General features: G+C 45.6%; 1 protein-coding gene across 2 annotated transcripts in view; it reads right to left on the bottom strand.

Annotated features, from left to right (window-relative positions):
• The window catches only part of TBXAS1 (thromboxane A synthase 1), a gene marked incomplete at its 5' end in the record, with an annotated part of 163723 nt that overhangs the window by 69864 nt on the left and 66343 nt on the right, over positions 1–27516 (bottom strand). The window contains one exon of one of the 2 annotated variants that reach the window (XM_080932156.1): positions 14797–14913. The exons of the other annotated variant lie outside the window; for it this stretch is intronic. Coding sequence (XP_080788282.1) covers positions 14797–14913 — 117 coding nt within the window. The remainder of the gene's footprint in view (positions 1–14796; positions 14914–27516) is intronic. 2 annotated transcript variants of the gene reach the window in all.

Here is a 27516-nt window from a genome sequence, read left to right on the forward strand (position 1 = left end):
TGTGTGTGTGTGTGTGTGTGTGTTATTGGATGAAGGCCCTTCTAGTACAGTTTGCATCCTAGGCATCCCCTCAGGGTGCTATGACTGAGAGATGGTGAGCTCCTGTAAGTCTGGGCCTACTGCAATGTCTCTCAGCCACTGGGGATGCTTCTTTCAGTAGGCAATGGGTCCCAGTCTTTTTTCTCATTCTCTTTCACTTCTGGCTTTGAGGCATTTTAAGATTTATTTATTTATTATATATAAGTACACTGTAGCTGTCTTCAGACACACCAGAAGAGGGCATTGGAACCCATTACAGATGGTTGTGAGCCACCATGTGGTTGTTGGGAATTGAACTCAGGACCTCTGGAAGAGCAGCCAGTGCCCCACAGTATACCCTTTGTCCATACTCCTTTGCTTGCAAATGTTCATTGCAATGACTCACGTTTGGACTGGTACAAGGCTTCTATCAATACTAGCTCCTCACTGGGACACCCTTTGGATATCCTGTTGCTGCCCTGTGTCATGAAGATACTATTGTTTGGGATCTGCAGGACTGCCTTCTTCCCTTTCATGCACTCCAGCAATTTAGCAATAGGGTAGATGTTGGGTTGGGCCAATACAAAGCCTTGGATCTCGGCCTGAGAGGTATCTGAGCTGGTCAGCCCAGCAGCTCTTGCTCTCACACCCTCTGGGCCAGGTCATCAGCAACTCCCACAACCAGGGCCATCTCTACCCTGCTTCCCTGTGCCGATCTCCTAAGTGTCGTATCTGGTGACAGACACGGCCAGTTCTCCCACTCTCATGATGCCAGGGATAGCTCTTCTCCGGCCATAGATGGCAAGGGATGAGGGAGGAAAGGAGGGTCTTCTCCCTCTGCTTCATTTGCACCACTGTCCAGCAGACAAGAGGCACGGCTGGCTCTCCTGCACTCATGTCCCCAGGCTAGCTCACTGGCATCTCCACATCCAGAGCCAGATCTATTGTGTTGCCCAGGTGAGGTGCAGAGCGTGCTTTCCCAAGTGCACAAACAGGTGAGGGGCAGGGCCAGCTCTCCTGCCTGCCATAGGTGACAAGGAGTGAGGTGGGGGCCATCCCTCCCTCAGTTAAGTCACCACATAGCAGACAAGTGGCAGGGCCAGGTCCCTTGCCTGCCACTGATGGTTAGGGCTGAGGAGGGTGTCTTTTCCTTGTCCATACCACCAAAAGGGAGATGAGTGGTAGGGACAGCTCTCCTACACGTGTGTCACTGAGGCCAGCTCACCAACAACCCCCGTAAAGTGTGTGGTCAGCTCAGGTCAGGGTCAGCTCTGTAGTTCTCAGGCACCCAGAGTCGACTTTTCCACGATGCCCAGGTAAGGGTGGGGCCAGTTCTGCACGGCCCTTAGACACAGACATATCACCAGTAACATCCACTTGGCCTTTGGTGACAACAGACCCCTGCTGCTGTTCTTACCATGGTTTCAGGTGGCGTCACCGGCTACTCAGTTCAGGCCATTCCTCACCACCCTCAGTCTCCATTTCTGCCTCTCTTTACTGTGCCCACATTCTTCTGTTTCTCCTTCTCTCCCATTTCTCCACCACTTGTTCCTCTTAGTGGCACCCAGAGTCTCTGAGTGTCTGGGGCCATCTCAGGAATGGTCTCAGGAGTGCTATACTCTGCTTGTGCACTCTGGCATTGGACAGGGATCATCTTGGGCATGGTCCTCCCCATCCCTATGCCTGCCAGACTGGTCGTCATCTTACCCTAGTTTCCTGTCTGGACCTATGGTACCTCTGGCTAGCTCCTTGCCCGGCCTGCCCAAGTGGTCCCTTGCAAGGGTTGTCTGTCTCAGACTCACTCCCACCCAGGGCCTGCGGTCCCAGACACGGTTCTTCTAGTCTCTGGCTTGCTTCCTGTCCAGGGAGCCCATTAGCATGGCGTCAGACTGTGGTGGTCTTCTCGGGATCACCTTTTTCAAGGGATGCTAGTCTAGCAATCATTCAAATGTCCAAAGGTCAGAACATTGAATATAGACATAGGTTCTCTTCTCTCTGTCACCTACCACTCACCTGTGACACAGCAGCCAAAACTTCAATACCCCTAGGGGCAGGGCCTTTCTCCATTCTTATTGTTCCTCTGGGAGGAAAAAATGTCACTCTCTCAAATAGTAACCCCTAGGTAGAACACAGCCTTATTTCAGGCACTATCTAGTAAATAGTAAATGAGCCCCATTCTGTGACTGAACCCTGTAAGCAAGCAGCAAGGTCAGATTTAGATTGGTAGTTTTGCACAAGACACACACCATAAACTAATGTCAAAGTTCAGGTTGATGGAAGCTATGGGTCTTTTCAGATAAATTATCACTGCGTGCAACCGATCCTTTAGCCCTTGAGGCTCCATTCATTAGAAAGGTTTTGTGTTTCCTTTTAAACATTCTTTCCCTGTATTAAAAACAAATTATCTGTATGAGTGGTGTGTGGGACAAGAATTACGGACAGCTGTGAGCTGCCATGTGGGTGCTGGGAACCAAACGCGGGTCCTCTGGATGAACAGCCAGTACCATTGTCCATCTCCCCTACTCCAGGCTTCGAATGTCTATTCCCTTTATTTCCATAAAAAGTTGTCTTCAGTTGCCCTGGGAAGAACAACCCCTGAACTTCCCTGAACAGCAGTCTGGACAGCTAATGAGATGCTGGGAGGATGTGTGGCTGTGTTGGACCCTCTCCCTGTCACAGCTCCCTGCCAGCCCGGCCCATGTGCCCTGTGGGGTGGGGGAACACACGTATGGCACCAGCATCTCCTTACCTGCAATGCTGTGGGAGCCTTGTGGCAAGGAACTGATCTGAGAGGCATGGGGGCATTTCTGTAACTCAAAGTGGACGTGCAGTCATGCCTTCCTTGCTCCATTTAAACTCCAGTAACATTTACCTCAAGACTAAGCAGCCTGATTCGAGCACAGACCTGTACCCTCCTGCACATTTCCCGTATCTGCAGAAGTTTTCAAAGTCCTTTGGCCAGTCAGGATAAACCTAAGTAAACACTCGGCCTGGCACCGCCTTCTCTGTATCAGGAAGCAACCTTGTCAGTGGTTATTGACCCCAGCTGTCTGCCCTTAAGCCCATCTGGGGAAAGAAATGGATAGGTGAGCCTGGTTTGTTTTCAGTGACTCTGTCGAAATTCTTTTTAACATTCTCACAGACTGTCCACTGAACTGTCCATCAGTATGAGAATACATGTGGGTGGGTCCCTTAAAATGTCTCCCAGGCCTCATTCCCAAGAAATCTGACTTTCTTAACGTTTAGAGCGCAGTGATTTCTAAGCACGTCTCTCTGGCTAGCTTCTCTGGATTCCAGTCTTATCTGATCACAGTCATTTGCTACTTAGCATGTATGTGTGAGCGTGCACAGCACAGTGTGCATGTGGGAGTCAGAGACAAGCTACAGAAATCGGTTTTCTCCTTCTATCTTGTGGTTCCCAGAGAAGAAACTAAGGTCGTCAGCTTGGTAACAAGCACTTTTACCTGGTAAGCCATTTGCAGTCTCTTCAGTTAGCCTAATAAACTTAGCTTTTCAAGTGAATTTTATTTTAATAAAATCCTGGAAATAGGACTGGGTAGTGGTGGTGCACACCTGTAATCGTGGCACTTGTGAGGCAGAGGCAGGTGGATCTCTGAGTTCCAGGGCAGCCTGGTCTACAGAGCGAGTTCCAGGGCAGCTGTGCTCCGTAGAGAAACCACTTCTTGAATCAAACCAAACCAAACCAAACAAAAATGGATCTTTCAAAATTTTTCAGAGGATTATTAAAAAAAAAAAAACTAACAACAAAAACTTGTTGTAATGAGGGTCTCCTTAGACATCAATATTAAATATCCTTATTGTAAGGAAGAGATGACGTCCCGGGTTTCGGCATCAATGTTAGGGGAAGGATGAAGAGAGAGGGGAGCACATGGCCCATGGAGGTATGGCAAGGCCTGGTGGCAAGGGATATACCTCTGGGGGGTTCATGTTGGGAATCCCTTTCCCCTGAGGGACCAGCCACACAACGGTATAGTACAGAATAGAGTTTATTCAGGTCATGGGAGAGTTAAGAGGGTGGTAGAGGCAGAGAGACAGACAGAGAGAGAGAGAGAGAGAGAGAGAGAGAGAGAGAGAGAGAGAGAGGAGAGAGGAATAGAGGAGTAGAGGCCAGCCATGAGCACATGGAGAGAGGGGGGGAAGGGAAGGGGAAGAGGAGGGGTAAGGTTGGGAGAGCAAGAGAGCCAGGAGGCAAGAGAGGCCAAGAGAGAGAGGAGGGGCAAGCAGCCCCCTTTATAGTGTCAGGTCACTGGGGCGGAGCATACCTGGCTACTGCCAGGTAATTGAGGGGTAGGGTTTACAGAATCCCAACACTTATACTAGCCAGGGAGGTGTGGTATAAAACTTGACTTATACAAACTTCTCAGAAGCAGAAAGAATGGCCTGTGTATCAGGAGAGCTCCTGTGTTGAACCTAAGTGCAGGCCTGGGTGACGCAGAGGATCTAGGACCAATCATCTACCATCCCTTCTCCCACGAGCACTTGGCTGAAGTGCTGTGTTGCTGGCTGATGTGGCTGTGGTTATCTACCATGCCTGCTATCTGTCCCACCGAATGAATAATGACGTTTTTATCTGGATTAATGTGATACGAGATTGGGGACGAAAATGTTAAGAAGTAATGCAGAGAAAAAAAAAATCACAAGACAACGGAGCATGATCCACAAGTATGTTGACCAGTTGCCACCATTGTGGGTTTGCGGGTTTTTTTCTTTCATTATGTCCCACTGGTACAGAATGTCTACTATTCTGTGAGATGAATACACAGAGCAACGGCTCCGTGGGTTGGGCTTGTGGTGCTGCAGCTCCCTCCCTGTGTCTTTAGATCATCAGGTGAATGCGGTATATGTCTGGACAAAGCTGAGAGGAAACCCAATGCTCTCCAGGAAGATCCCAAGCCTGCCTTTCATTCTGCTGTGTTCCATCTCCGTGGGACAATGGGTGGCTTTTATTTTTGCTTTATCCAACATTTTCAAGATGCACATATGTTGTACTTTTAATTACATAAAATATTGATACCATTTGGTTTTAAAAATGGATTTCGTCTGGGGGTTGTTGTAGACTGAATGCTTGTGTCCTCTTGAAATCCATATGCTGTTGTTCTAATTTCCAGTGTGGCTGGATTGGAGAGGTAGCCTCTCAGGCAACCATTAACATTAAATGAAATCATAAGATCAATCCAGGGAATGATGGTGTGTGCCTGTAATTACAGCATCCAGAAAGCTGAGGTAGGAGAATTATGACTTCTAGGCTAGCCTAGGCCACATAGTAAGTTTAAGGCCAGCCTGAGCTACATGGTGAGACACTGCCTCAAAAGGGGGATCTTGCAAGCTTATAGCATGATGGGTGACCACCTGCAAGCCACAAAAGAGGAACCACCAAAAGCCACAATTGCCCTGTTCTCCAATTGCAGTCTATAAACTGAGTAAACGGTTATCTATTGTTAAAACCACTCCATGGTATTTTAATACCACAATCTTGAGTTGTCCAAGGTCAGAGAGTCAGTCCAGCAGCCAAGCCTGTGTTGTCCCTAGAGAAGACAGTCTGAAAGTGGGACTATTTGGTAGCTGTAGTTGCTGAGAATGAAGTCCTCAATTTGGGAAGAAAATTCCCCAAGGAAGGAAGTTCTCGCTTAGCCTGGACTTTATCATATAAACTCGGACAGTGCCCAGTGTTTTCCAAAGGATTTGATCAACTGTCTCAGAAGATCGGTGTGGGAAAAGCAAGTGGATGAATTCTAACTCCTAGGAGTAGGCAGAGGAGGAACCTTACAGATGGCCAAGAAAAGGTCCGGCATCTCCCCTTTGAAGAAGCACTCAACACCCGTGATGCCCTTCAGAATCCCACCTTTGGCATTTTTCTCCGAGGGTGAAGGATTTGGCTTGGGTAATGGACACTGGTTCCAAGCGCTCAAAGTCAATGCCAATGACTATGATTCTGCTCCCTGGAACTTTGTAGTTCAGTTCCAGTGGCCTAAAAGCAGAGACTTCATATTGTCACCGGCAGAACGGGAGTATGTCACCTTTGAAGTGCTGCGACCACAATTAGAAACAGAATATGTAAAGCACCTAGCCGTCATCAGGAGTGGTCCAAACAGGACACCTGTGGTATGGGGAATCCATCTCCAGGCTAGTTTGGACAGCAGGACTCCTCTCTGCGCCCCTCTTCCTCCTCACAGACAGCTCCCCTTGGTCTCCTGCTTGTTCTCACTGGGTCAATGCTGCCTGGTTCCGACTTTGCCACTAGAAGAGTCCTGCTATTCTGCCTCCTGGGGATGAAGCTCACAGGGTGGCACCTTTGACTCTAAGTCCAGAAGCTGGCCTGTGGACACTCTCTAAACCCACCAACCAACCCAAGAGCCCCTGTCTTTTTATTTCCCAATCCACCTCAAAATCCAGTCACAGCACTAATCTTCAGAAATTACTGTGTTTTGTGTATTCATTTTGCTGAAATGCTCTGAGTGTCCTCACTGACTGAAGGACACAGTACAAGCTTCTTGGTTGTCTCCCAGAGCCCACAAGAAATGGAATTCTGCAGATAACTATGGCAGCCATCTTTGGAGCAAATGTTCCCTCCTCCATCCTTCAGATAAGCCCACAGACCAGACTAGAAACGTGGCCATTATACCAAGAGGGCCTGAGCCGAGGATCCCAGCTAAGCCAAGAGTGAAGCTTGAGTTATAGAAACAAAAGTTTGTTGTTTCAAGTTGCAAGGTTTGGTAAAAAGTTGTTACGAAGTAACAGGCAACAGGTTTCCAATACCCCCTCTTTTGTACCTGTTGTGTCCTTACTCAGTTCTCCAGGAGTGTCTAAGTCAGTGGTGCTCAACCTTTCCGGTGCTACCATCCACCTTTACCATAGTTCCTCAAGTTGTGTGACCCCCAACCATACAATTATGCTTGTTGCCACTTCATAACTGTAATTTTACTGTTATGGGTTGAACTGTAAATATCTGTGTTTTCCTATGGTCTCACGTGACCTCCGTGAAAGGGTCGTTCAGCCCTCAAAGGGGTCACCACCCACGTGTTGAGAACTACTGGACTGTGTTGATGTTAAAGGCATTTGAGACCCATCAATAGACTGGGAGGTTCTTTTTGTCTTAGCATGAGCTCAGGGTAGATGATTGAAATTTGGCTCTGAGCAAAACAGAGATTTCCACTGAGTCTACATCTTCCTTTGGGCATGGATTCTGAATCTTTCTGACTTTGTTTCCTCACCCTGGGCCATGTTCTAATTGTAATGAACTATAATGTCCCATTTCGTAGCATTCTAGGACCCCAAAGACAAATTCTCACTCTATAGCCTGGATTTTCCTAGGATGTAGACCAAGATGCCCTCGAATTCACAGAGATCTGTCTGCCTGTCTCAAAAAATTGGGATCAAATGTGTGTATTTCCATGCCCAGCTGGCTTATTTGTATTACATATATTACATATAATAGATACAATAATATAATCATATATAAACTACATATATAATTTTAACACTTGGTCTGCAGATGGTGATGCTGCTTTTAGGATCTTCTGAAGGAGGTAGATCATTGGGGGTGGGGCTGGTGGCTGACCTCACTTTCTCTCTACTCTCTGTTTCCTAATTGCACATGCAATGTATCCAGCTGCCTCTTGTTCCATGCCATGATAGGCTATGTCCTTTCTTACACTGTGGTCCAGGAGAAAGCTTTCCTTTCTTAAGTTGCTGTCATTTGGTGGTTTGGCACAGCAAAGCAAAACATAGTTAATATAGTATTAACTTAAATATTAGGCTAAGAATTCGCTTGGGATCATGGGAAAAAGGGAGCCATCTTCTAAATTTGGGTCAGTAGAGGGTTGTAGCAGTAACCCCATTTACTTGAAGTGGCATGTCCCATCTATTAAGAAAAAAGTATTTTCATCTCTTTGACATGTTGATTTTAGAATTCCATAATGATGGAACCTGGTTATTTTTGTGTTAAATAATATCATGCAAGTAGAACTAAGATCATCAAACCGTCTGACTCCTTCCTGTTACTTTCTCCCCCAAATCAGGTGCCACAGTTGTCCCTCAATATATCCACTCTCAGGTTATAGTCCCACTCTCCACAGATCTGATAGTATGAACTCAAGGGGGGGGGGGACAAAACAACTCAGCATTTAAAAGCCTTTGGATCTCTGGAAGATTGGAGAACAGTGCCTCACTGAGTGTTGGGGGGAAAGTATTTCCCATTCAGAGAATGGGAAAGGAATGGTCTCTTGAGTTACGTGATGTTGTTAAAATTATATGAGCTCCACATGCTGATGGTGTCTAGCTGAGTGAGTTGTTTACTGGTGTGTGAAGGAAGACTAAGAAAAGAATCAGAGTACAGACTTGTACCCGATTCTAAAACCACACCCTGGGAGCCCGGCAGTACCCTGCGGCTGGTACTGTGGAGGGGACTCCAGAGGTGGATTTACAGTTCTCATCTGCTCCAGGGCATTTGCCTCATGTGTCTGGGGACATCTGGCCTCTAGAAGGCCAAATGGCAAAATAAAGTGCTCCCTTCCGCTAGAGAGTTCTGAGCAAGTTACTCGTCCGGTTCTGGGCATTTAACAGTTGGCTGCCCCTGACACAGGGCAGCAGCCTTTGTGAGCCTCAGCCCGCGTCTGCAGTAGCTTCCCCTCTGCTTCCTTGCACACTCTGTTTCAGCCTGAGCGAGCGCCCCTGTACTCGAAGCAAGCCCTGCACTGCTCTGGCTGGTGCCTGTGTGAAGCTACCGTATAACCTTCTTCCCCTGTCCAAACCTAACATCTGCTTCAGGGCATTCTTCAGAACAAGACTGGAGCTCTGCCACCGGCCTTCACGACGTGGCCATTATGCAGTAATTTATGTACCTTGCCACACTGCTTCACGCTAACGTTCATAACGACAGAAATCAACAAAAGTAAGAAGTTAACATTTCTTCCTGTTTGGTGCCATAGTTTGAATCTGGACTATTCTCAAAGGTCCAGGTCTTAAAGGTCTGGTCCAGTTCTTGGAACTGGTGTAAGTTTAAGAGGCAGGGCCTGGTGGGAGTTCTGTCAGTTATTGGGAGTGTGTCTTTGAAGGGAATCCCATGGCTTCTGCCTCTTCCCTTTCCTGTCTTTCACTTCCTAGCTTCTGGTGGAGAGTTTGTCCCCTGACTGTGCTCCCTCCATGCTGCACTGCTGTCCCCTTTGCTTAGAAGAGATCTAAAAGCTGTCCGTAGTCAAGGGCTGGAATGCCCAGAACACTGACCTAAAATATCTTTGGGGGGGGAGGTATGGTGATTATCAATGGTATTTCAGACTATCACAGTTGGCCCGAGGGCAGCCATGTTTAAGAGTTAAAGTTAGAGGGAATATCTGAATACATGAGCTACTGAAGGGGGTTTTAAAATGAATACCTTGAAACGCACTCTGTTGACTAACAATTGAAAAATTAATTCTAGCTAATGAATCCTATCACTTCCTTCAGCCACTACACCATTGCTGAAAGCCACCTAGATATTAAAAACATCCGTGAGTCATTTTTATGCAAAATTCCCTGCTGATACACATCAGCTCCAGCCACCTAAATGAATAATCAAGTGTCATTTCCAATAAGTCAGAGACTCCTGTCAAGAGTGGTGGCCAATTAGAACTTACTCCAGTGAGGAGGTGGCTGCTGAGGTTGCCAAGCAACAGCCAAGCTGTAAAGCACTCTGTGATGCTCTTTCCCATTTAACCAGCGGCAAGTTGGGAGTGACATCATGATTCCAGCAAAAGAAAGACAAATTATAACCCAGGACGGGGTATCGGTGATGAGGAGTGTGTTTCCTTTTAAATGCAAATGGAAAATGAACACTTAAAAGTAGAATTTAAACAGTCCATCATTATTCTGATTTTAATTAGAAGATTAGGTGTCAGTGGGATACAACTGTGTCTCAGGATAATGGTCTCGTGCTGCTAAATATTCAGATATCCTAGTAAATGGGTAACTGGTCAGACAGGGACAATGTATTTTTAGACTCTGAAGTATTTATTACCACAGCTACCCTGGTTTATAATGACTTTTATTTTTATTGTTCGGAAGGATTAAGAAATAAAAGCAAATATTAAAAATAAACCGCCGGCAGCTGACGCTGCCAAGAGAAAGCTGCTTGTTCCAGCGTTATTGGAAAACTCACTTCTGCCACAGAAGCCCTGTACTGACTGAAGAGTTTGTGCTGGGAATTCCAAGTCCAGACAGAGCCCAAAGCCACGAAGATGGCTGGAATTGCACACAGACTTCCACATTGAGACGGTCCGAGCCGTGTGTTCACTCCTAAGCTGTCTCAACTTGAGTTTTAAAAAATTGTAGCCATTCTCAAATAATACGTCTTCTCCCAGGCAGGAGAGGCCCATTGGGAGTAATAAGTGCATATGCCTCTGTCTATAAGACTCATACATTATTGACTTTACCTTCCTGACAGGAAACATCTGGATGAAAGTGAGAAATTAGACAGAGTTGCAGCCCTCTGTGCTGCGCAGGATGCCAGCTTTCCACACTGTGGAAACGGGTTCCTGCGCATTGCTGTGTGAGTGGCTTAGTCACTCTGGGGTGACACCCAGCCTTAGGGTCTCACTGGTCCCTTGTTTATCTGGGTAAATGAGTGAATGTCCATCACTGACGGAAGTTAGAACACGTAAGCTGCCTCGCAGAGGTTGACTGCCCAGTGTTGCTGAGGGGTTGTGTGTAGAGGTTTGGTCTTCAGGATTGTGCTATTTAGACGTGCTGGGGACCTTTAACAGCTAAGTTACTAGGAGCATGACTTTGGAGGGGACTGTGGGACCCTGGCCTCTCTTTGTCTCTGCTCTGATTCTAGATGTGACCATTTGTTCCGACAGTCCCTCCGTAGTGGCTAGCCACCATCTGCCGTTCTCACTGGAGGCCAAGAAAGCAAAGATGATTGATTTTAGACTTTGCTAAATTGCAAGATTTAGACCTTTTATCTTGATAGGCTACCAGGTATTTTACTGTAGTGATGAAGTTGGCTAATGTGATGGATGTTGGGTTGCTGCCCTCGAAGCACTAGAAAATGAGGTTGACAATGGGAATGGCAAAGGCCTACTATCCAACAGCGCCATTTTACTCAATAACAAACTCATTAACCCCAAGTGTTTACCTCTGAAAAACTATGAGTCCAGAATAAGCAAAGCTAAACTGATCCTCAAATGTCTTTCTAATATGTTGAGTGTGTATGAATCTACAATGATGTAATATTTTATCAGGCTATTCAACCATGGAGGTCTTTTCATCCTCCATGACTTCACATCTCTCTCCTTGGTAGTTGTATTAATCAGATTTCTGCCACTATGACAAAACATCTAAGGCAACCAATTTATACCAAGGATATGTTTCTCTTGGCTCTCATTTCGGACGGTTCACCTGTGATCACGCAGACCTGTGGTGAGACAGCATGGCATGGCTGAGTTTCATGTCAGAGCAAAACCTCTGACTTCATGGCCAGGAAGCAAGAGAAGGAATCTGAGATGTTTGGGATGCCACAGTCCCCGGATGTGCCTTCTGTCAGCTCCCTGGAGAGCCACACTGGAGACCCAGCCTTTACCACACAGGCCCTCAGAGGCACTGAGAATCCCAGTCATAGCAGAAGCCATCCATCCTAGCTCACTACATCAGTGGGGTTGCCCGCTTCCTCTTCAAAGAGCTCTCCTCCCTCATGTACCTGAAGGCCACCTGCCACTCTCCTGCTGACCCACAGTCTTACAGGAGTCTGTGAAAGTTGTCCCTTCAGGCTGAAAGAGCTCAGCGGAAAACACAGATGCTCACTTTCCACTGTGTCCCCCGTTTCTGATGAGTTATGACGTTTAAAAATGAAACAAACACTAACCTGACCGGGGGCATCCCGTTATTTATGTGTTTCCCTTGGAGAAGTGTAGATTTAATTTTAATTTTGTTTCCTGAAATTAAGTCCATTTACTTCCTGATTCATAATAAAACTGCGCACGATTCCAGGCTTATTCACAGCCTTTGGTGAGGAATCTACTGAAAGATTGTCAAGGCTTAAATCAGCCTCCCAGCTGCCCTCTTAAAGGCACAAACACTTTTGGAGAATGAGTAGAAAATGTGCCAGGTTAACCAGGCAAATTTTCCTTTTATAAAAAAAATCAGTTGTGTTTCTTTCTAGTAGTTCTCAGTAGCCCGTTCTGTAAGTCCGGGTCACTAGTCTATCAGCGGACTGAGTCTGCTGGTCTCCTCTACCTGAAGTGGAGTAATCATTAGTCACATTTGATCTGCCTCTGGCCATGCCTGTTATCCCCAATAAGGCTAAAGCCAAAAAGCAATTTATTTTTAAATGAAAATGTGACCTTACTTGCCCCCCCCAGCTTTTCCAAACAAACAAACAAACAAACAAACAAACAAACAAAAGCCACGCAAACGTGCACTCGAATACTCGTGCAAGCTTGTGCACGGACACAACGTTGATTCTAAAGTAATCCGAAGCAGTGTTGACTCACATTAGGTAAATGAAGTGGGTAGGTGGTCAAAGTCTAAGAAAGCCTCCTGAGGTCAACAGGGTGTGTGTTAGGGCGGGAGGTGGGTGGCGCATAGGTACATGTAGGTAGGGAAGACCATAGCTGCCAAGGAGCCAAAGGAAAAGTCTTGAAATACAAGGAAAAGCAGGCATTTCTTTTTCTTTTATTTTTCTTTTCTTTTCTTTTCTTTTTAAAGAATAACCTCTGGGTTGGGGATGGGAGGGGGTGATAAACTCTGAAGTTTGGTGGCAAAAGTTCAAAAGCCACATATTCAGGAAGGACTGGTGATGTTGAGGTTGCACAGTGATTTCCATGCATCCCTGTGCCTGGGCTCAGCATCCCTGTGCCTGGGCTCAGCATCCCTGTGCCTGGGCTCAGCATCCCTGTGCCTGGGCTCAGCATCCCTGTGCCTGGGCTCAGCATCCCTGTGCCTGGGCTCAGCATCCCTGTGCCTGGGCTCAGCATCCCTGTGCCTGGGCTCAGCATCCCTGTGCCTGGGCTCAGCATCCCTGTGCCTGGGCTCAGCATCCCTGTGTCTGGGCTCAGCATCCCTGTGTCTGGGCTCAGCATCCCTGTGCCTGGGCTCAGCATCCCTGTGCTCCTTCATTCCCCTTTGTCTCTTTATGACCTGCCTTTTCTACTTTCATGTATATGGCTTGTGAGTTTGTAAGGAGAAAGACAAAAATTTGCTCCATCCTCTTAGCCTTCTCGATTACGTGTCTGAATCTGTGGGTGGGAGTGCACATGCAAGCGTGGCTGCCCAAGGAGGCCAGAAGCATCCGGTTCCTTGGAGTTGGAGTTATAGGAGGTTGTGAACCGGGTGCTGGGAACCAAACTCGGGTCCTCCGTGAGAGCAATGTGTGTTCTTAACTAAGGAGCCATCTCTCACAGCCCCTTAATTTTTTTTCTTGACAAAATGATTTCCCTTTCACTGATGTTTTTGTCACAAGCATCAACTAAGGAAGTTTCTTAGTTCTTCGTTTTTTCATTTGCCCATTGAGTCATCATTACTGCATACCTGTTAGATGCCCTGCCCATGCAGCTGAAAGTTAAAAAGGGAACATAACACAGAAAACCAAACAAACAACCCCCTCCCCATTTCCCGAAGCATCCATGCAGCAGGATGAGACACACAGTAAACAATATAAATACGTAAACGGAATGGACCCTTAGAGTCACTGAGAGACGTAAGAAATGCCAGGGCCTGGAAAAGCAGCCGATCTGTGGTACAGTGACAGAAGACCAAGCAAACACACAGGGGCCACCCCATCCTGGCTGCAGCAGAGTCATGGAAAGGCCCATAAAGCCACAAGCTCTCAGGAACCTTAGGTAGTTTGAGTCCATGGGGGCTTGGAGTGGCAAGAACTGCATTTTGTTTTGTTTTGTTTTGTTTTGTTTTTTGAGACAAAGCCTCACTGAGACAAGACTTACACTGACTTCAAATTTGTAATTCTCCTGCCTCCACCTCATGAATGCTGGGATTATAGACAGCGGATTGTGATCTCATTGTGTTCCATAATGAGAACCAGTGGTCTAGAGGTGAAAGGTTCAAGGAAGCTTCTAGAAGCCATTAGGGTCACATTTCCTGCAGAAGGAGGTAGTGACAACACGCTTGGGCAGCCTGCCCTGTCCCTTATCTCCTTCTTCCACAAGTGCCTGGAGAACCTGGCAGGGAGGCAGAGCAAACACCAGCTCTTAAATGCACAGATGGGGAAGGGAGGGCCATTGGGCTGAGGAGGGAAAATGCCCAGAGTCAAGAATTTGTGACATCTCACCAGAGCTTGGTGGTCGCTCTAAATTTATCTTGAAGATGATGGTACTCCGGCTGCCTACCTAGAGTTCTGCTTGGAGAACATTTCTCCTCCCACAGCCCATCACCCATGGCCAGTGCTTTTACATCTAAGCGTTTGAAGTTCACAGTCTCAGACCTGGGGACTTGCATCTGAACAGGCTCCCCTGCCTATCCAGTATACATGATCACAGGAGAAACACTGTTGTACTTTTTTCTCCTGAGTGCCTCAAAGTGCCTCTAGCAGTGTCTCAGGATAGCTGGATATGCAGTGTAAACTTTTGCTTTATGGTACCTGGGTGTGTGCAACGCCAGAGAAATGGAAGATGCTTTGCTTTCTGTATAATGAGTAAGCTGAGGGCCCCAGCAGGTGAGACAGTTTGATGTGCCACCTGGGCAAACCTCGAACCTGGTGCAGCTCTTTGCTATACTTTGGGGGAGAAGCCAGATCCTTAAGGAACTGAATGCATGCTTCCTATTTCTTACCTCATTCAACCTTCCAGGACTGAATGCAGACATCAGGGCACCTCTGACTTCCTCCCATCTTTTGTCACGTAACAACAGGACACTGTCTGCTACTAGCTTGGGTTCCAGTCCTGAGGCCTGATGGGAATTGACAAGCAGATTGTTAGCACCCTCAGAGCCAAAGCCACCTTAGTGGCTGTCCTACTTAGCTCTAATTGTCAATCAAGTCATCTGAGAAGAGAGTCTCAATTGAGGGATCAAACAGATCAGACCAGGCTGTAGAGAAGTTTGTGGAGGTTAACTTGTTTGTGGGTTGATGGAGGAGGGCCCAGCCCACTGTGGGCAGTACTATTCCCTGGGCCAGTGATCCTGGGCTGTATAAGAAGCTAGATAGCTAAGCATGAGCCTATAAGGGAGCCAGCCAGCAATCAACATTCTTCTGCGGTTTCTGCTTTAGGATCTTGGTTGAGTCCTTGCCCTGACTTCCTTCAGTGATATACTGTGATCTGTCTGGACAGACAGGCCAAATAAACTCTTCCCACTCCCACCCCCACCACCCGCAAAGCTGCTTTTGGTCAGAGTGTTTTTTATCACAGCAGCAGGTAGCAATTGAAGGACATAAAAAACACTCCTGTCAAAGTCCACCAATGAGCCAAACCTAGGTTTCTCTTGCAAGAACAGAGAAAAGAATTACACATTTATGAACAACGATCTAAGACCCACAGCTGAGACCAACAGATACAGATCTGATGGCCTTGTCACAGTGTGGACATCATCAAAACAACTCTGTGCACCCTGAGGCCCCTGCGAGGCCCTCTGAGGATGACCAAAGTGAAGGGTTGAAGGTCACATCTGAATTTTGTGACAAGAGATTTTGGGTGTCTGGATTGGTTGGGTTTAGCTCAGAGATGACAGAGTCATGTATCCATGTTCTTAGGATTTTGGAGGTGAGAAAAAGGACTTATGAATAGGTGTCCTTCAGAAGAACCTCAGGTGAGCTGTTTGAAAGGGCTTGTCTGTTCTGGTGGTTCTGTGTTCTACTATTCATTGGGTTTTTCTTTTAACTTTAGTTTTGAAAATTTCATATGTGAGTTCTGTATTGACATCACCCCCTCCTTCTCCCATGTCCACCTCTGCTGACTCCTTCTCAAACTCATGGTTTCTTATGCTTTATAGGCACACACACATAAATTTATAAGTACAATCTGCTGAGTTCATTTAGTACGGCTCATATGTGTTTAGAGCTGGCCTTTGGGATTGGATAACCTGCTGGGGGCTTGTCCTTGGAGAAGACGAATTCTCCCTCTCCCAGCAGCCAGCACCTGTCTGCTGCTCTTCATCAGGGCTGGAATGTTGCGAGACTTCCCTCTATCTGTTGGTAAGCCAACTGGCATTACCATTGATTAGACCTTGCCATCTTTTTTTCTTCTATTGAAAATACATATTTCTTCATACAACATATTCTGATTATAATTTCTGCTCTGCCCTACTCCTCCTAAGGCCTCCCTCCCCCACCCCCAAGCCTTGTTTAGGCAGCAGCATTGTTGAGAGTTCCTGTGTACAGCTTCCCTGTCATGTAGAAGACATGGTAACGTTCTGGTCCTCTAGGTCTTACAGTCTTTCTGTCCCCTCTTAGACATTCCCTGAGTGTAGGAGTTTGTGCTGTAGATGTATTGGCTGGGGATGTGTGGCCCATGGCCAGTTGTTCTTTGCATTTTGACTAATTGTAGCTTTCAGTAAGGATCTCTGTTGACTGCAAAAAGAAACCTCTTTAAGAAAAGGTGAGATCAACATTTGCCAACCGAAGGATGAGACCAGCATTTACATATATCCAAGCCTGAGTGTGCACGTGACACAGGGCAGATGGAAGTTGGAGGAACTCAGCAGACACAGAGGATACTCAGCGTGTCCGGAGTAGGTCTGCGAGTGTCATTGTGTTTTCCTTAATCAACAGAGATGTGTTAAATGTCCAGTACAAGCATTATGGCTTGAGTTGTATCTCCTAAAATGTTATATATTGAAATCCTAATTCCTAGCACTCCATATTTGACCATAGAGATTTTTAAAATCTCATGGTCTTTTAATTAAATCTCTTAATTAAAATAAAGAAAGCCTTATGGTGAGCCCGAATCCAGTGTGTTTGGTATCTATACAGAACCAACAAGTTCTTTTAAGATTAGGACACAGACAAAGGACCAAGGGTGGATATAGAAGACAGTCATTTCAGCAAGGACATAGGACCCAGAGGGTCAACCCTGACTTCACTCATACTTCCAGTCTTTCTAGAACTCAGGAAAAAAAAATCTTTTTTGTCTGTGAGTCCCTCAATGTAAGATGCTCTGCTATTGTTTCTCCAGGAAGCTCAGACAATATTCACAAGCTGGGACTACGAAAGATTTTGCTTTGGCCCTTGTATTGGTTTGCTTTCTATTGATATGACAAGGACCATGACCAAAAGCAACTGGGAGAGGAAAGGATTTATTTTGCCTTACAGTTCATAGTCCATTATGGAGGGAAATTAAGGCAGGAACCTAGGCAGAGGACCATTGCTTACTGATTTGCTCCTAATAGTTTACTCTGCTTGCTTTTTTTATACAACCCAGGCTGACGTGCTTAGAGGTGGCACAGTCCACAGTGGGCTGAGCCCTCCCACATCAGTCCCTAATAATAATTTTTTAAAATGTTCCACAGACTTGCTAACAGACAAATCTTCTGGGGGCGTCTTCTTAGTTGAGGGTCCTTCTTCCTAGATGATCCTAGCTTGTGTCAAATTGACTAAAGACTAGCCAGCATAGCCTTCATGAGGCTGACAATTGAGTGGAGAAGCAGCGAGTAATGGATATCATTATAGATATGAGAGTCTTCCTCAGGGGAAGGTTGGGTGTGGGAGCATGTTATAGGGTGACACGGTCAGGAGGTCTCTAAGGATCAACCATGTAGAAACTGAACCAAGAAATATACAAAGTCGTCCCTAGCCACCTTCTTCTTCCCCTCCTTACCCCAGAACATGCTTTTCCATGCTTAAAGCAGCTATCCCAGAGATAGTTACAAATGGTGCTCTCACTGTTGGTCATGTGGCCCCGGCCCTGCAGATGCAGGGGGATTACAGGACTAAGCACTCTGTAGAACCGTGTGTGCCGTGGGGCGCCACCATTTCCTTTCACAGTTTTAATTATAGCTGAAGCATGAAGCCAGCCATCATAACTCAAGCGCCTTGTAAAAACTCCTATTTAGAGGAAAATTATAATTTTCTGATAAAATATGAACACTCAAAATAAGCCATAAAACATAACTGCAAAGTATCTAGAGGATTTAATTATATATTAGAACCAAGTTGCTGGGATATTTTTTTTTCTGCAAAGGAATACCTCTCTATATTTAGAATGAGATTCTTTAGGAGTGCCGTGGCCACTAAATTATGGTTTTATGGAATTTTTGGAACATAATCTGTTTATTTAGGTTCCAGAGTCAAAGGAGGAAATCATACATTATGGATATTTATAGAGTGGCAAAGCCCCAGCCTGTGCCACACTGCCTAAGACTTTTTGCTTGGAAAAAGAAAAAAAGTGAGACACAGGTTTATACTGTTCTGCTAAGACAGACTCAATTGTCAAATCAGGATTAAGACTGGTTTGATCCATCCTTAAGGCCTAGGCAGTGGGGAGCTGAAGAGCTAGCTCTACTGGCAGAATGCTCACTGTGCCTTGAGGCCTTGGGTTCAACCCACAGAACCCACACTAAAAAAAGGTGCATGTGGTATATGCACTTGTAATCTTAGCACCGGGGATGCAGAGGCAGGCAGATCTATGGCCATCCAACTGTGCCTACTTAGCAAAAACAAAAAACAAAAGGATGGTGCCTGAGAAAAAGACTGAAGACTGTGTCCAGGCTGTCTTCAATCTTTTTTTTTTAAGATTTATTTATTTATTATATGTAAGTATACTGTATCTGTTCTCAGATACACCAGAAGAGGGCATCAGATCTCATTGCAGATGGTTGTGAGCCACCATGTTGTTGCTGGGATTTGAACTCAGGACCTCTGGAAGAGCAGTCAGTGCTCTTAACCGCTGAGCCATCTCTCCAGCCCTTGTCTTCAATCTTATATTCAAGGGGCAATGGCTCACTCTCCAAGCAATAGGTTGTTAGACACTCAACCGCCCCCTTTAGCCTGTTGTGTCTTTGGCCTAGAAGCTTTATTTTGGGGTCCTTCCTCCATGGTTTTGGTTTTGTATTTGTTGTGTTTGTTTTTATTTTTTCTTTCTTTACTTCTTTTTGATAGTCAAAGTCAGGGGTAACATTCACAAGAGTGTTTCACATCTAAACATATATTAGAATAAAATGAACAGTCTTCGATCATTTCAAAAGATGGTGAGAAGGTAAAGATGTCAAGTGTATTAGCTACCATTCTTGTGGTTGTGACTGTGACCAAATACCCAAAAAGAAGCAGCTTAGCGAGGACAAGTTTACTTGGGCCTATGCTTTGAGGGAATATAGTTCTTCAGGGGTGGGAGAGGCAGGCTCTGTGGTTGTTGGGGGCGGGGAGTGTGTGTCAGCTACTCCCTAACATTTCAGTAGATCAGAAAGCAGAGAGGGGTCGGGCAGAAAGTAGGTCATGTTCCCAAGAAATCCATTTCGTGAAGCCAAAAACCTCCCTACCTCCCAAAATAGATTGCTGACTGGGAGCTGGGTGTTCAGATACATGAGCCTCTGGGACGGGCTCACAGCCAAACCTTTAGCCAAGGTATGTCCAAGTTCTTTCAGGCCAGGTGTGTATAGCACCCAGAACCCATAGAATGTTAATGTGGGGAATGGCCACCAACACACAGGAAAAAGAGCCAGGTGTGAAATCTCATGCCTGTAACCCCAGGACATGGGAGATGGAAGCCTAAGGAGTGTGAGTGTGAGGCTGGGCTACATGGTGAGACCCTGTCAGAACAAACACTCCAAACCAAGGAAATACAGAAGGAAGGAAGGAAGGAAGGAGGAAGAAATGAGCAGAAAACCTTGAGTATTTCATAAATGATTTGGATTTTGCTGTCATGTGAATCTATGTGTGTGTCAACATCAAAAATCTATTTTTTTTTAACTGTTGCACATGGCTAGTTTCTTACTATTCGTTAAAAAAAAAAAAAAAGAGTTTGGAAAGCCTATTCTAGTCCAAACCAGAAATCTTTGGGTCATCTCTCCACGTAAAGCTTATCAATCACAAGTCTGAAATCGCTTTGACCAGCCAAGCCAGCTCACTCCATCCTTAGGGCCACCACCCTGGCCGAGGTCACCATTATCTCTGCCCTAACTGATTGCCCTGCCTCCAGCCTTATCGCACCCATCCATTTCCCACACTGCAGGATCTTCCTGAATCCTGAAAGTTGATGTCTTTGGCTGGAGAGTCAGCTGAAGGCTACAACCCGGTGAGGGATGGGAGGGGAACTTCAGTTTGGAGGAAGCAAGATTCTGGTATGCTGCTTCTGTCAGCCATGGGGTGTGGCAAACACTAGAAGAAAAAAATATGCTGTGACTCTTCTGTGACGGAGATAAAAGATAGAGAAGACCCTTGTGAGTGACCTTGGACATTACACAGTGTAAGGTTGCCTCACTGTTATACAAAATCATTACATTTAAAACTGTGTTGTTATTATTACTATTATGTGAGCAGGACAATTTCAGAGTCAACTCTCTTTGTCCACCTTTATGTGGGGCCCCAGGATTGAGCTCAGGCTGTCAGGATCTCACAGAGAGCACTTTTACTCAACAAATCATCCTATCAGACCTAAATATGCTTGCTAGCATTAGTTAAAAGAAACAGACAACAAAAGCAAAAACCCAACCCCAGCTCACAACTCCTCCTTGTGAGACTTCTCACCTGTTTGTAAGCCAAGGATTGTTCTTACTAGTCCCTACTCGTTCCAGACACAGCACAGGGACTTTAACTCTTTTGTTTTGTTTTGTTGTGTGTGTGTGTGTGTGTGTGTGTGTGTGTGTGTGTGTGTGGTCACATGTGTGTAAGTGAACATTTGTGCCTTTGCATGCAAAGGCCAGAGGTCAATCTTGAGTATCATGCCTTGGGAATTATCTAACAATTTTCTTGAGGTAGGGTCTCTCACTGGCCTGCAACTTAACAAGCAAATCAGACAGACTGACCAGCGATCCTTGGGACAGCCTGTCTCTGATCCCACTGCGCTATGAGTACAAGCCAATGCTACTGCATGCAGCTTTTTTTTTTTTTTTTTTTTTTTTTTTTTTTTTTTTGCATGGGTTCTAGGCATCAAGCTCCTATCTCATGCTTGTCAAGTGCTTTTCTCTTCTCTATTGGTATAGTATGAGCTTTCTGGAAGTCCTGGCTGGACTTAGGAAGATAACGCAGTGGTGTGGCTCTGGGTAAGCTATAGGAGTGATATACCTTGGCCTGATCAGTTTCCTGATCTATATATAAATCATCAATGATAGTGTCATTTATACTCTAACAGGGTTGTGAGGTTTCTCACTTGCAAAAGTTTACTGGATATTTGGTATAAGCAAGGCCCTGACTTGGGTGCTTGGTATATATTTATGAACAAAACAAAATTCTCTGTGTACACCAACTCTAGAGGAAGAAGGCAGACAGAAGCATAAGGAATGAGCTGCTCCCAGTGGGCAGGCAAGGTCTGTATTAAATGTATCATTCAATGCTGGGCCCTTAGGGTATGTGATATTTGGACAAATCTTTTGGGGTACATGGGTAGGGGGAGTCAACCTCCAGACATGGAAATCATTTCAGTAAATATACAAGGTGTGTCCTATTGAACTTCAAGGAACAAGCAAGGCTGGACATGGGTGGATGATGGAGAGGTCACGTGACCTGTGTGTGATGGACCATGGGGCCTCCCAAGGACTTCTGCTCTGAATGGGAAGCAAGGTAGATTTTGAATTTGCAATAGGATCTCTTCTAAAAGCCCACATTGGCCTGGAATTTGTTACCCTTTATTGTAACAATTCTGGAATTCTGATTTCTTTTTTAAAAGCCAGAATATGTTTGTGGTTTAATCCCAGGTGTGAGGGTTATAGGGCTGCTTTGGACTGTCTGCAGCAGCTGACTATAATTTGCCTCGTGCTCTAGTAGAGGTGTGATTTTGCCAACTGCAGATAGTTTCTGTGATTGTGTGATGTTTGGAATTCTGGGAACTTTTCAGAGGGTATATGAATGCTAGGGCCCTGAGAGTGGGGTTGTTGGTTGTTCAGGGGGTTGGTTGCAATAGTAGTTGTGCTCAAAGAAGTAAAGATATTAGATTCAGGGATCACTCTCTCTCCTCTCTATCCTTTTTTCTCTCTTATCTGCTGATGAGGTGGACAAAAGGTAGGAAAAGAAGAACAAAGACCAGCTACAACCTTCCTGCTTCTGTACGGGGACTATCAATATGTATCACCATGCCTACGAATGGAAGTGGTTTGAATAGATGTGCATCTGGAGCCTACTTGGTTTTTTGGGCTCACTCTGTATTAGTGCTTAGAACAGACTGTGGACAGCCAGGACACAGACAGGAAGAAACTTTTGGAAAAACACAAAGATAAAGACAGGAGTGGTCTATGTTAGTGGCCAGACAATGAGGGAAACAGATTTTGTGTTTTGGGAGATAGAGCCAATTGGATTTCCTGATGGGTTGGTATGGGATGGGAGAATGTGACCCTTGATCTTCTTTGTCAGCTTGACTGAACCTGTAATCACATAGGAAATACACCTAGAAGTGTCTCTGAGGGTGTTTCCAGAGAGGTTTAACTGAGGAAGGGAGACCCACCCTTAATGAAGGTAGTACCATCCCATGGATTAGGATTCCAGACACATATTCTCTCTCCCTATCTTCCTCTCTCTCTCTCTCTCTCTCTCTCTCTCTCTCTCTCTCTCTCTCTCTCTCTCTGTGTGTGTGTGTGTGTGTGTGTGTGTGTGTGTGTATGTGTGTGTTCATACATGGCATATTTAAATCTGCTGTCTGATTACCAGCTGCCTCTTGCTTCCAGCACATTCCTTCTCACCATGGCTGACTCGTTCTTCAACTTGAGAGACAAAACATCTCCTCCCTAAGTTTCTTCTTGCTATGGCTTTGGTCTACAAGACAGTGACTACTACAGAGACCAGAGTCAAGGATGGCACCAAGAGTTTTGAACTGAGCCACTGGGACGATTGTATCAATACATTTAAGATGCTTACAAAGTCCTTGGCATGCAGTACTTGAGACAACTTCACGTCATCAGCCAATACCACAACACTACTTCATCTTCTCTGAAGAGCCTGAGCTTTCTCACCAGCCCATCTCTTTACCTGCAACTCTTGGTCCTCCCCCCACCCCCTGCACCCAGCCCTTTGCTTGTGTGTCTGCTAGAACACAGCTGAAAACTCCTCCTGAGGGAAACCCCATTGCCTGGAGCTCCTTCCCATACCCTCATACAGACAATACATTTCATTTCCACCTTTTATATGTATAAGCCAGAATAAATTTTAAAGGAATTTTTAAAGAAGGGCTTTTAGGAGTCAGTACAAGTTCACCAACAGCAAATGGTACCAAAGTAACTTCATTCTCTCTTCTTTCCTAGAGACAGATCTGTAGCTGTGGGAAACAGAGCATTCATGACATATGTCCAAGACATTCTTATGGAGAAGGAAGAGAAACAACGGGTGGGTAAATAATTCTTTTGGGTATTTTTATGGATGATAGAACAAAGACAGATAAACTCTACCAATCTGGAGTCAAACGGAAAACCATAGGCTTCTACACTCAGGCTAATCCAATTGCATATGCTATTTGTTATTGGCATAATAAACTACTGATTTGCAGTAATCAAAGCTGAGATTAATTCTCTGAGGAGCACAATTTGACATTAAGCCCTACCATCGCCCGAGTCAACAAACGCTGATTTCAAATCTGTCAGAAACTTGTAAGAAAGAAAAAGTTTCTCATGAACACAAATGCAAACAGTATTTAAACAAAATTCTAGCTCATATAATCTAGTGACAAGACAGAGACCACTTATCAAGATCCAAGAGGGCTTATTCAAGGAGTGTGGGCCTTGATAAGTGTCTGATGTGCTTGGCTAGGACAACACTTTCCTAAGGGACCTGAGAAAGCTTGTCCCAGCATTTGAAGCTTGGAATGGTTGCATGGGATATGGTAGGATTCCAAGGTGACCTGTCTGTGTCAAACACTTTACTAATCAGCCGTCCTAATGCCCCCCCCCATATGGGAAAAAAATCCAAGGGTCAGAGAGGCCAAAAGGCAGACAGGTCACACAGCTAAAATTCAGTTTGTTTATAATTTAAACCAAGGCTTTCACCTCACTGATAGGACTTTTAAGAGGAGGAGGGCTCTTGCTTTCTCTCTCTTGCTCTCTTGTCTTCCCCCCCCCCCCGCATCCCTCCTCTTCCCCTTCCCTTCACCCCTTCTCTCTCCAAGTACTCATGCCCAGCCTCTACTCCTCTACTTCTCTATTCATCTCTTCTCTCTCTTTCTGCCTCTACTACGCTCTTAACTCCCCCATGACCTAAATAAACTCTATTCTATATTTAAGAAAAAAAGAGGAGGAGGAAAGTGAGAAGAAAGGGAATGGTAGAAAATGGAAATGAGGGTGGGGGAGAATGGGGTCAGCCCTCGCCTGTACAATGACTTATCTGATGGTTAGCATCAACTGTCAACCTGACAGGAACTGGAGTCATCTAGGAGGCAAACCTCTGGGCATGGCTGGGAGGAAATTTCTAGAATGGGTTGACTGCCACGCTAAATACAGGAGGTACCATTCTATGAAACACGGTCTCAAGCTGTCTAAAAGGAGGAAAGTGAGCTAGCTGATCACCATCAGATGGCGACCTGGCTCAGTCTCAAGCTCCTGCATCCATGACCCTCCTGGCCCCCCTCTGTGATGGACAGCACCCTGGAATTGAGAGCAGTGGCAGACCTCTGCTTCTTTAAGTTGCTTTTTTGGGGGTGCATTGTCACCCAGAGGAAAATAACCAGTCCAAGCTGGCTGCATGGAATATTCAGGAATACATCCATGGTAAGGCTGCACTTGCTGCTGGGGCTCATTTACAATTCATCCCCCAAAATCTAGACTTTCATCTCCTGGTTGGCACACTGGTATCAGCTTCCATCACAGAAAAGGCCAGGGAAAGAAAGGATAATTATAGAAATAAGGTTTTGTTCATTTATTTAAAAAAATAAATAAACTTGATTCTTTGCTGAGCCAAGAGTCTATTAGCACCAAATATACAAGATAAGTAAGAAGGCTCAGCTGGGAAGGGCACCTGTTGCCCAAGCCTGATGTTCCAAGTCAATCTCTGAAACTCACACATTTGAAGGAAAGATCTTACTCCTGCAAACTGTCCTCTGACCTCCACTTGTGAACCATGGGAGCCTCCCCATCCTTCCTCCCCATCCCTCCTTTCCATCCTTCCTCCTCACCCTCCTCCCCATCCCTCCTCCCACATGTGCACTATGGGAGCCTCCCCATCCCTCCTTCCCCATCCCTCCTTCTCCATCCCTCCTTCCCCATCCCTCCTTCCCCATCTCTCCTTCCCCATCCCTCCTCCCACGGACAAATAAATATAAAAAGAAAAAACATTTGAAGACCAAAAATACAAAATCATTTCAACAACACTTTGAAATTCAGAGAGAAGTGTTATGAGGCAAAGAAAACCTTGAGCATCCAAATCAATGCCGCTTAGTCCTGGCTGCTCCCGTACTCCAGGGCCTCACAGGCACATCCTAGAAAATGATGTCCAAGTGTGGACCAACCCATCATGCTGTGCAAACCCATGCAATGGCCATCTTTAGGACCAGCTACATCTCTGACTAAAGCAATGAGTTGGGAAACTCACAGGCAACAGGCAGGCCACCCAGTGTGATTTCACCCAGAATGCCCAGTGCATTGTTCATTGCCAAGGGCTTCACATAAAACAAAGAGGCCTGCCTTAATAAAGAGAAGGAGCCAAACAGACAAGGTTGTTCCTGCACATTTTGGGGTGCTGGTCTCACTGGACATTCGAGCTATCAGGAAAAACTGCCTTGCTTGGAGCTCTGGGCCTGGGTTGACCTATTGTTATTATTATTATTATTATTATTATTATTATTATTATTATTATTATTATTATTATTATTTTCTTTCTTACCCTATAGACCAGAATGAACTTGTGACTATCCCACTTCAGTCCCCTGAGAACAGGAATTATAAGCATGTGTCTCCATGCCCAGATGAAAAAGAATATACTTCATTCAGTGATTTTTTTTTTAAATTCAATATTTACACTCATTACTATGTGTGTAAGAGTCTCCTGTCATGTCACCTCGGCTCCATGGGTCCCTCATGAGCTGCTCTCGGCTCACATCGAATTCCAGAGCGTCACACAGGCATGCTCCACCAGCTTGTCCTTGAAGCGACGTGACTCAAAACTGGGATGTGTGAGCAGCAATGGGCTCTCAACGGTGGCAAATGAAGCTCTGTGTTATTTAAGTTCCTTTTCATTCAATGCATCAAACTAATATGCCGAAGTGTTTCTGTATCACAAGGGACCTCTTGGTAGACGCTTGCATGGAGTAAGCGTTTAATGTTTACCGAGCGAATGTATAATAAAGCTGAACACTTAAGTAAACATGGCTTATTAAAGGGAAGAAGGCATGGTGTCGGTGGGGGGAAATCACGCCTCACTAATCTTGAGTTCTTTGAGCAGAAAAATAAGCATATGGAAAAGAGGGAACCACAGAACCCGCTTTAATTTGACTTTCAGAAACCTATGAGAAAATCCCATTCTAATGACTTGTGTGTTTTTTTGTTTTAAAGTGAGTCGCTAGGGTTGTTTTATCATGAATATGGAATTGCTTTAAAGATCATAAACAAAGCTCACGATAAGCAGAATCATCCCAGGTGGAAAATGATCTCCAGGGCTTCCTAGAGTGCTAATCTATGACGGGTCTCTGTGAAGGACCTTGCCGGGAAGAAGATAGGGACCCCTGAGTTCAGGCAAACCACACACAGAAGCTTCTCTGTGCATCCTGTGGATGTTTGGATATTCCACTTGGATTCAGAAGAGATCTTCTGTTACTTACCTTTCTCATTGCCAAATACCTGACCTGAAATAACTTATTCTTAAGGATTGATTCTTCCTCATGGTGTAATGTAAACTATCCTGGTGGGGGAACCATGGTAGCGGTAGCAGCTCATGGTGCTGCGGCAGGAGCATGAAGCCACCTGTTCATATCTTGGTAGACCAGAAGCTAAGACAGGCAGCCTTCTAGCTGCTAAGACTCTCCACCCTCCAGGGACCCGCTGTCTTCATCCAGGCCAACCCTTCTGAAAAGTTCTACAGCCTTCCAAACCAGTAGCATCAGCTGGGGGAATCAAACACCCGGGCACACTGGGAGACATTTCACAGGCGAACCATAACAGTCACTATGCATTTGGACCACAAGGGGGGTGTAGAAAAAGCAGTCCTTGGGATTAAAAAGTTAAATTGCTGAGTTAGGACAAAAGCCGGAAGTCCCCGATTCAGTAACAGAGAGCTGATGCAGGTGACCAAGAGTCTACCTCAGAGGAAGGCAGGGACGGCTTCCTGGAGGAGGCAGAATCTGAGAGCCTTGAAGAGCAGCTGGGTTTTGCACAGACGCAGTCAGACCTGCCACACGCTGCGCAGGAACACAGCTTGTATAAGCAGATTCATCTAACTGAGCAGCAGCCTAGTAAGATAGCATGTATACCCCCAGAAGGAACAAGAGCTTTAAGAAG

Source organism: Micromys minutus (genome assembly GCF_963924665.1).
Source record: "Micromys minutus genome assembly, chromosome: 18".
Lineage (NCBI taxonomy): Eukaryota > Metazoa > Chordata > Mammalia > Rodentia > Muridae > Micromys > Micromys minutus.